At 36.3% G+C, this 10,045-nt stretch overlaps 1 protein-coding gene across 4 annotated transcripts; it reads left to right on the plus strand.

Moving 5' to 3' along the window:
* Positions 1-855: 855 nt before the first annotated feature.
* On the plus strand, positions 856-9,579 carry LOC132167793 (probable hexosyltransferase MUCI70). Of its 4 annotated transcripts, XM_059578820.1 has the most exons (9): positions 856-1,051; positions 2,145-2,196; positions 3,061-3,170; positions 3,660-3,839; positions 4,650-4,727; positions 4,813-5,012; positions 7,666-8,081; positions 8,410-8,594; positions 9,174-9,579. In XM_059578820.1, exons 3-9 carry the CDS (start codon positions 3,089-3,091, stop codon positions 9,545-9,547), a joined length of 1,515 nt encoding a protein of 504 aa, XP_059434803.1. In that variant the 5' UTR covers positions 856-1,051; positions 2,145-2,196; positions 3,061-3,088; the 3' UTR covers positions 9,548-9,579. The 4 variants fall into 4 exon arrangements, with proteins under 4 accessions (XP_059434803.1, XP_059434801.1, XP_059434804.1 ...); XM_059578818.1 differs by lacking the exon at positions 2,145-2,196; XM_059578821.1 differs by lacking the exons at positions 856-1,051; positions 2,145-2,196 and adding an exon at positions 1,558-1,637.
* Positions 9,580-10,045: the final 466 nt, after the last annotated feature.

Here is a 10,045-nt window from a genome sequence, read left to right on the forward strand (position 1 = left end):
GGCCAATAGGGATAAATTTATAATGAATTGGCCAAAATAATAACGCATCATCCAAATTTAGAAAGAAATAAAAAAATGCAAAAGAACTAGGGTAGAGAGAGAGGGGTGGCTAATTGCTCCATGACCTATTTGGAAATGTCAGACCACCCACAAAGCAGCTAATAGGATGGTTGAATCGCCCTAAAGTGGAGTTGCCCACCATTTCCAAAATTGTTTCATATAGATGATAGTCGCCGAAACACAAAATAAAAGGCATTACCAAATAGATACTTAAACTTACTTTCATTTATATTTGAAGAAATTTTATTAAAGACCCCTAAACTTTTATCTGATTTGAAAAAATACCTTAAACTTTAAAATCTCTTAATTTAGTCCCATGAACTTTCAATTGCAATCAATTTGGATCATCCCTCAAATTTTAAACGTTACATGACGCTTATACCCCTAACTTTTTTATAAAATTCTAACTTTATTCTTAATTCTAAAACTTTTTTTATTAAAAAATAAATAAAATTAGGGATATTTTAGTCTTTTTTGATATTTCTAAACTCTAAATTTGACGGAGGAATTCAAATTGAGAGGAATTGAAAGTTCAGAGAACTAAATTAAGAGATTTTGAAATTTGAAGAGGCTTTATCAAATCGAGTGAAAGTTCAAGGATTTTCAGTGAAGTTACCCCTTTATATTTTATATCATAGTATTTTTTTATACAAACAAAAATAAAAAATAAAAGGACATATTAAAGGTGAATAGACACTACATTTATGAATTCTCAATGACAAACTATATATCAATGTTCCGCATAATTACGAGGCAAACTATATATTACGCTAATAAGTGGTGGGACTCGTGGGAGCAGTAAGCACGTCGTCGTTTTAACCCCAATTTCTCTTTCCCAAGACACTCAGCTCGAATTCGACTGTCTCCGCAACAATTCCTCCATTTTATCTTCTTCACCGGTCACCGGCGCTGCATATCCATCGTCCATTTCTTCTGACTCATCCTCCTCACCGTCCGATTCATCTCCGTTCGGCATCCATTGGAACTCGAGGTAAAGCTTTTAGTTTTTCCTGGTTTCTATATTTACTCATTCGGGAAAACCATGAATATTTATTGGTGAAAATTGGATTCACAATTAGCAATTAGGTTTAGAAGAGAAAAAAGAGAGAATTTTCGAAGAAAATTGACAAATTTGTTCAGAGTTTAATCGAAGTCAGTGAGTTTCCCAGATCCGGCAAATTTAATCTGATAAATTTGCTAGTTAGTATATAGTACAGTGTAAGATTTCGTAATTACTATGGCTTTCAGCATTCACAATGGGTTCACTACATTTAACTTTCTTCTAGAAATCTAACAAAACTTCTAGAAAGACCCAACAAACTCTCTACATTACTTCAGATTTCCCCTCCCCATTATCTTCTTCCCTGCACAACCATATCAGCAAGAACAAATAGGAATGAGCCGAGAATGAAAGAAAGTTTGGAATACAACTTCCATTATGCTACTTTCTTGTGTTGAAACTCTCTCTCTCTCTCTCTCTCTCCCTAAAACTTTTGGAATACATATACGTATTTATATACGAAGAAAGTTTCAGAATTTGATGACTTTGTGTTGCTTCTGAAACTCGCCGATTAAAGGTACGTTTTTTTGTTTGAATCGAAATCTCCAATTTTTCGATTGAAGTTTCCCCTTTTCTGTTTCAAGTAATCGGATCAGGTTTTTGTTTGGATAGCATTGTATGAATCGATCAGGTCAGGGGTTTTGATTTCTATGTTTTTGTTACGATTTTTGATATCTGATCTTTTGTGATCTTAGGGATTTAGGATTTGATTTGATTTAATTTAATTTTTTTTTTTTTTTTTTCCTTCTCTTGGGGAAAAAATCAATTCTTTTTTCGATGGCTGAGTCCGATGCTTGCTGAAGTTGTGGCAATTTGAGTGTTTGTGTTTGGGGCTTAAAAATCTTTAGGAAAGGTCGATTTTTCGTTAAAAAAAAAAAAAAAAAAATCGTAATTTTACTGTTTTGCTCAGAGTATGCCTAAAAATTTTGCTATCTTTTATTTTGTTTTTCTTTAGATAAATATTGTGATATGGTTTTCTTAGGCCTTCTTCAATTGTGATACGGTTTCGTTTTCTGTTTTTCAGTGATAATGCTATCTTGTGCCCTCGGAGTTGGGCCTTGTTTGGCTTTGACATAGTAGAGTTGATTTGAAACTTCAGTTGTATGAAGTTGATAATATTTTTATCTTTCTAAGTGTGTGAAGATTCAAGTTCAGTTTTTTGGAACTGTATTATTGGAAACATGAGGATCACTTGGTCAACTCTTATTCTTTTAGTTACATAAGATGGACCAGATGGTTGTGCTCTGTACATATAAATGATGTTTAGATTTGGTCTGTGGAACTTTAGAAAAAATTCTGGATTCATTATTTTTTTTTAATGAGAATGTGGGATCGACACTACACATTCATGAATTACTTGTGCATTTACTTAGAAATTAAAAAAAAAAAAAAGAAGTATTGGTACATTGGTGTCAAATGAGAGAAAATTTAGATAAACTCTACGTCTTCATAACTCACTCAGAATGTCAAGTAACCTTATATTATGCTCTATTCCGTTTTTATCAAATTACGTCTTCTAACCATTTTACAATTAACATTCAGTCGTATTAATTGTTTTTTAATTGATTGTTTGATAAAAAAGACTGCGTTCTTAAAGTTTGAAATCTTGTTCAAGGGTTGAAATCTTGTTAAAAAAAGAAAGAAGGAAAGAAGGAAGCAATTCAGTTAAAGTGGTTGGCATCCAAACTAATAAAAAATAATATTTAACTAAAGTAAAAAGAAAGATATAGAGAGTTTAATATTTGGTTCCTTTTAAAGGTGGCTCACCAAATTTGTTAAAGTGACTTTTTCTCCTCAAATTTAACTTTTATTTGAGGAACCCATTGTGAATGGTCTTACAAGAGCCATAGAGTCCCAATGCTAATACAATGCTAGTTGAGTAGTCATTAGGTATTGTTATTATTATTATTTTTGATCTTTTGTTGCTTTTTTGGGTGTAGTGATGAGCAAATTTAGAGTGTAATAACTATGGATGGCGAGGCTCAACGGTCAGTATCTTTACGGTTAAATCGTAGAGGAGAGCGGGCTAATCAAAGCCCTCATTTCAAAGGTAAGCAAGTCCACATTTCTCAAAATCAGTGAAAATAGTTATTTATATTTGCGTTCTATACATGGGTTTTTGACTTTTTTCTTGTGGGGTTGTTCTATGCGGTATAATGAGTTAAATCTTTGTTGTAGTACAAGAAGCGAATGACTATGTATGAATTTTTCAAGGCAATGCAAAGCTGATTGTTAGTGGTTATGTGGGTTTTGGGATGTAAAGATCAAGGATTTTGTTATAAAAATCAGTGAAAAATAATGTTTACATTTCATGTTTCATATTTAGGTTTTTGTTCTGCCATTGGTTTATGCGATATAATGAGTTAAATCTTTGCTGTAGCTATGAGTAGATTCTTTTAAGGTAATGAAAAGCTGATTGTTACTGTTATGTGGGTTTTGGGTGTAGCACTAGGATTTTGATAATCATAGAGGTAGCCATATATTTTGTTGTGTACAAGAAATTTAAGTAGGCTATGTTTTGGTGGTGGTGGTGGTGCAGATTCGGAAGAAGGTTTCTTTTATCCAGAGAGGTTGCCCCAAGATTCTCCCATGAAGATTGTTTGGAAGAAGGGGTTTATTCGATTGGTTCTCGTTGCAGGCATCTTCTGGGTGTTGCTAATTCTTATTGCATTGTTGTTTCATGTGTGGTCTTGCCAATCTTCAGTTTCTTTCTTTTCAGGTATATGTGGGAAGATGTAAATCTTTCCATGGTATTTTGAATTGGTTACTTTTTTTTTTAGTCGTAAGTTCCTTTTCATGCCTGCACTCAATTTGGTTCCTGTGGAAATAAAAGAAGATGATTGTATCTTTTAATTTAGCAATTGTTGCTTACATATCAAAAAAGAAAAGTTTTAATTTAATTTTTTTTTTCCTGCATTTCAAAAGCTGAATAGCTCAACACATAGCTCAATACGGAAGCCTCTGGTCTGGAGGTCTTGTTTTCTTGGGGTTCCCAAAAGCTGAAAGGTCATAGGTTCGAAGCAATTTCTTTTCATCTACCTACATATCTATGGGAACTAAATGGGAAATTGTGTAAACTCTTTACAAAAGGAGAGATGATAAACCTAGGATTTATGATATAGCTTATGTTGAGATATTACTCGCACTGCTTATGTCCTTTGCAATATTTTCCTGTTTAAAACTCAATAGATAGATTCATGTGACATTTGAAATTCTGGAGAGTGAGTGGGAGAAAAAAAAGGTTTTTCAAGCAGTAAGAGCTACAAATTTGGCAGCTATTCATGAATAAATGTGGAATGTAATTGCGCATTTGAATCAGGAAGAGAGAATACATTGATCTAGTTTTGGGGTGTTGGAGGGAGGGGCAGTGTGTTTGCCATTCTGGAATTACTTGCTATATTTGCACTTGATTTCTGGTTATAACATTATGTATGCTTTAGTGGAAAGGATCTGTACGATTCAAATTTTGTTTTCCTTATATCTTTTCAATGGTTTGTCATGATATCACAGTTTTCTGCTTTATGTGCAGCTATGTGTAACAAAGATAGCAAACTATTAACAATATTAGGCAGAAGTGGGATTGTACCACAACCTCAACCACAACACCGTAAGATCATGGCAATATCTCTTCTTTGATGTTTTGATCTTTGCCTAGTTGCAATAATTGATATTGATTTGCTCATTTTAATTAGGCTGTCCAATTCCCCTTGCCAATGACCCTGATAAAATAGTTATTCCGAAGGGAAGAACTCCTGACAAAATTGTTAAAGATTTGTCCTATGTCATGGAGGATGAACTTTGGAATAATGGATCTAAGACATCTGCACTATTTGGAGGGCATCAAAACTGGTCACATCGAGTGGAGAGTTTCAAACTAAATTCAACTATGAAGGTAAAATGAATATTTTGCTACAGTCAAATATCGTGTTAGCTTTAACTATTGTTCTTATTGTTGTTGTTGTTGTTGTATGATATTGTCTTATGAGTATATCTTCAATGAGGTTGTGGCACAAAAGCCGCCTTTTGTGCCCACCACTAAATGAGTGCCAAATCAGTTTATAACAAATTAGAAAAAAGTCTTGAATGCATCAGATTATACCTACCTATTGTGAAACCCAACGTATGAAACCCATTTTTTCCCTTTCTCACTCTGCTTTTCTCACGAAAACATCAACCCCATTATTTCTTACGCAAACGCACAGCCCACTGCCCAGAGTGAGACACCACCACGCCACACCATGGATGGTTGGGTGTTTGCATATGTTTCATTCATTCCTACCTAGAAAGTTTGCAAGAGCCAAAAGCCACGAGCCGTGGGATTCTTTTCTTTCCTTGTATTTGACTGGCCACGTGTGATGATGAAGAGTTGGCCATTAATACAGAGATGTTTCCAAATACGTACAGAGTAAAGTTTTTCTTGTGCTACAATAATTGCTCAAAGAAGATGCTGACAGTTTGTTGAAGGAAGGCCAAAAAATGTCTTCTTTCACTTTGGCTGTGCGTCTCACAAGCAAGCACTTGTGCGTCTCACAAGCAAGCACTTGTGCATTTGTTTGGGTTCGCAACCCAGCAAATTCAAGCACAACCGCCTGGCAAAAAAATGGATTGGAGCTACCCATTACTCAGAACTTACCGGTGGAGGGAATGGGTTTTTCTCAGAGGCCCTGCGGTGGGGTTTTCTGAGTCCCTCAGCCGAAGCAGCGAATCGGAGACAACATCTGCTTGGGTGGTGGCGCAGCAGTGGGGAACGGCTTGGGCATGGCGGCGTGGTCCAATTCTGGGCGGTGGGCTGGGCAGGGTGGGCTGGGCGGTGCGGGTGGGGCTGTCACTGGGCAGTGGCAGTGTGTTTCAGTCATGGTGGTGGGCTGATGTGTTGGAGAAAGAATGAGAAAGGAGAAAGAAGGGGTAGAAAGAATGGGTTTGATGTTTGCGTGAGAAAAGCAGAGTGAGAAAGGGGAAAAAATGGGTTTCGTAAGTTGGGTTTCACAATAGGTGGGTATAATCTGATACATTCAAGACTTTTTTTCTAATTTGCTCTAGGCTGATTTGGCATTTATTTAGTGGTGGGCACAAAAGGTGGCTTTTGTGCCACAACCGCACAGAAGACGCACCCTTGTCTTATTGCTGCAACTACTACTCAAACTATCATTCTGATGATTATGATTATGATTATGATGATTTTGAGTGATTGAAATTTTACTAAAAAGCAAAAGACGCAATCCCAGTACACAAGAAGTATACAAGAAAGACACATAGCTAGAAGGGGAAAAAATAACCAAAAAAAACATGAAAATCAAGCTCATTAGGAAAGGCTAAAACATTTGTCCAGATGTAAAGAGTATTGAAGAAGAAAGATTTTAGTTCCACCACCGTCTTCTTGCGGTCTTCAAAACTTATATCATTCATTTGCTTCCAAAGACACCACAAAAGGTAAGACAACACCATCTTCCACATTGCTGCACTCTGAGGACTGCCTTGCTAGAAACATACAAGAAAGACACCTAGCTAGAAGGGGAAAAAAGATCAATAAAAACATGAAAATCAAGCACATTAAGAAAATGTAAAACAATTGTCCAGAGGTAAAGAGTATTGAAGAAGAAAGATTTTAGTTCCACTACCATCCTCTCGCGGTCTTTAAAACTTCTATCATTATTTTTCTTTCAAAGATACCACAAAAGGCAAGACGCCACCATCTTCCACACTGTTGCACTCTGAGGACTGCCATATAACCCTCTCAAACAAGCGAAAAGTTTTATCACTCCCCTAGGCATAACCCAAGACAACCAAAAACAATTGAAAATAACACTCCATAAGGCACTAGTAGCCTCACAGTAGAGAAGAAGATCCACAGACTCCCCACTCCTCTTAGACATACAACTCCAATCGACCACCAAGACATGATGCTTCCTAAGATTATCCAAAGCGAGAATCTTTCTTAGGGCGGTCGACCAAGCAAAGAACATCACTTTTAAGACAACCTTACTCCGCCAAATACACTTCCAAGGGAAAGGAGAACCATCATGAGGGATAAGGATGTTGTAGAATGATCACACGGCTCTCTTGGAGGAGGCCTAGCAAAGCTTGTCTTCACTTCCCCGACCTAATCTAAAGGAGTATAATAAAATTATAAAACAAAACAAGACATCCACCTCCGAATCATGAGTTTCAATTGCTTAATATTATTTTGACAATAATCATGTGGGACAAGGATGTTGTAGAATGATCACACACCTCTCTTGGAGGAAGCCTAGCAAAGCTTGTCTTCACCTCCCCAACCTAATCTAAAGGAGTACAATAAATTAAAAAACGAAACAAGACATCTACCTCCCAATCATAAGTTTCAATTCCATAATATTATTTTGACAATGATAAATTTTTTTTTCCTTGATTCTAATAGCATAGGTTATTGCCTAAGAAGGTAATGATGATGAAAGTTGCTTTGATCAATTTTATGTCTTCCATATATGTTGAAAAATCCAATCTTTTGTCACTTTTATGTTCCTATTCAATATAGCTTTTTTGTTTATTATTTGTTGGTCCTTCAGGTGCACTGTGGATTTATTCGCAATAGTGGTGCTGAAATGGCTCGTTCAGACATTAAATATGTCAAGAAGTGTACGTTTGTGGTTGCATCTGGCATTTTCGATGGATACGATATACCTCATCAGCCTTCAAATATAAGCCGTCGTTCTAAGAAGCTCTTCTGTTTCCTTATGGTGGTCGATGAGATTTCCCTCAAATTCATAAAAGAAAATGTTACTGTCAGACAGGATGATGATGGGGGGAAATGGGTGGGTATCTGGCGTCTTGTCTTACTAAAGAATCCACCTTATGATGAGCCCAGAAGGAATGGGAAAATACCCAAAATTTTACTCCACAGGTTGTTCCCCCAAGCTCAGTACAGCATTTGGATTGATGGTAAAATGGAACTGATCGTTGATCCGTTGCTAATGCTGGAAAGGTATCTTATAATGCATGTTTTTGTATGTCTTGAGACTTGTAGAGAAACTGCATCTTATATTCTTATGATTTTAGATAGAACTTTAAACTAATCCTTCATTCAGCTATTGAGAGGAAAGTAAAGAAAATGAAAGTCGAATCTTTTGTTTGTTATGTTGTTCTATAAGCTTGCTACCCAACTGGATCAAAGCCAGGGAAATAGTTTTAATCTGTCTATGTGGGAGATTCTCATTTGTTTTAGAAGTGAAAATAGGTCAATGTTAAGATCACCCATCCAAGATATTATGGGGAAACTACCTTTTAAAGGAACTGTTTTTTTTTTTCTTCAGATATTTATGGCGTGGGAAGTACACATACGCCATTGCTCAGCACAAGCATCACCACAGTATATATGAGGAAGCTGATGCAAACAAGCGGAGAAAGCGATATGCCCGACCACTTATTGATCTCCACATGAAAATTTACCGCTATGAAGGAATGGAATCATGGAGTCCGGGAGGGAAAACAATTAGTGGTAAGTTGGAAACAAGATATTTGGATCTGTACCTGGTTCTGTTTAGTTCTTTTTAGTGAAATTCAGGCGCTGACCTCTAGGTTATGACACTGCACTAAACACGTAAGCAGAGACTTTAAAAGATGGTTCAAAAGTTGTTAATACAAGAGTCCTCATGTATACATCATAAGCTTTGATTAGTGAGCAAAGGACAAATCAAGCCACTGTTGGTTGGAAAACTCACACAAGAAGTTTTGGAAATTCAAAGGCTTTGTGAGCAGAGTATTTATTTTCCAAAAGGATAGATAGTTTCCACACTTCAGTTTATTCTATGTTGATAGAGAGAGGCACGGCCTTTTGTGTTGGAGGAGCCCATCCTCTGACACAAAAGGCCAACTTCTGTGAGTTCCACCTTTCACCAAGGTATTTTCATAGTAAAGTCAATCTTCTTGTGTTTTACTTGGGAAAGTAACCTAACTATAATTCTATAAATGACATTAAATTGGTTACTCATCAGAAAAACTGGCCAACCTTCCATTTGCATAGTGTAGAAATGATACCCATGTTATATCATAATATTAACAGAGCTTTGACATGCAGATGTGCCAGAGGGAGCCATTATCGTACGGGAACATACGGCGATGAGTAACTTGTTTAGCTGCTTGTGGTTCAATGAGGTCGACCTCTTCACACCAAGAGACCAACTGAGCTTTGGCTATGTTGTATACAGGTTAGGGGGTTCGTTCAATTTCCATATGTTTCCAAATTGTGAGTACAACTCACTGTTTGTGCTGCACCCACACACAAGGGAGCATTCTTCAGCTGTTGAATGGGTAAAGAATATTTCTGAGCTTGATGGGAAAGGAAGCAGAATGAAAGAGAGTAGGGGAGGGTTAGGCTTGTGGACTCCTTATCCCGGGAACCTTGATTCTGTTGTCCTGCCGTCTGTAGCAAGAACATCAAAAGCAGGCTGAAGTTCACTTAATTCAATTGATCATTTTTATTAGCTTCCAAGATTTTCTCATGATTTAATTTGTTGTCTAGTGAATGTGTTTTACACATTCTTTTTCCTACAAAGAGGGCGTAAGAGATGTGGGTGTATACCTACCCAAAATTGATCTTAGTGCATATCTTTTCACCTAAAATAAAAGACGCTGAAAAGTCTTTAAATCAATAAAAACCTTGACAACCCCTTATACCCTAAAAACCCTATCCATTCGTCAAAGTTATATACATTCATTTCTTTTTAAGTGAAGTCAACTTGGAATTGGTTTTTTTTTTCCTCGAACGAAAGAAAAAAGGACGTATCTTGTATATATATTAATTTATTTGGGCCTTAAATACTTTTTCTTTCAAACGATTATTTCTGAAATAAATGAAATGGGTGAGCAAGATTTATGAGTTTAGCGTTTGATTTGATATTCAGAATTTGGTCATTTAAAAACCTAGAGCTGTCTCCAATTTCTCGACAC

The sequence above is a fragment of the Corylus avellana genome, chromosome ca1 (assembly GCF_901000735.1).
Source record: "Corylus avellana chromosome ca1, CavTom2PMs-1.0".
In the NCBI taxonomy this organism is placed as follows: domain Eukaryota; kingdom Viridiplantae; phylum Streptophyta; class Magnoliopsida; order Fagales; family Betulaceae; genus Corylus; species Corylus avellana.

What these genes read in the sequence shown, in the direction of transcription:
- LOC132167793 (XM_059578820.1), top strand. Translation starts at nt 3,089, where the DNA reads ATGGATGGCGAGGCTCAACGGTCAGTATCTTTACGGTTAAATCGTAGA. An exon ending in TTCAGTTTCTTTCTTTTCAG is followed by an intron (nt 3,840 to 4,649) that starts GTATATGTGGGA and finishes CTTTATGTGCAG; the next exon opens with CTATGTGTAACAAAGATAGC. An exon ending in CCGTTGCTAATGCTGGAAAG is followed by an intron (nt 8,082 to 8,409) that starts GTATCTTATAAT and finishes TTTTTTCTTCAG; the next exon opens with ATATTTATGGCGTGGGAAGT.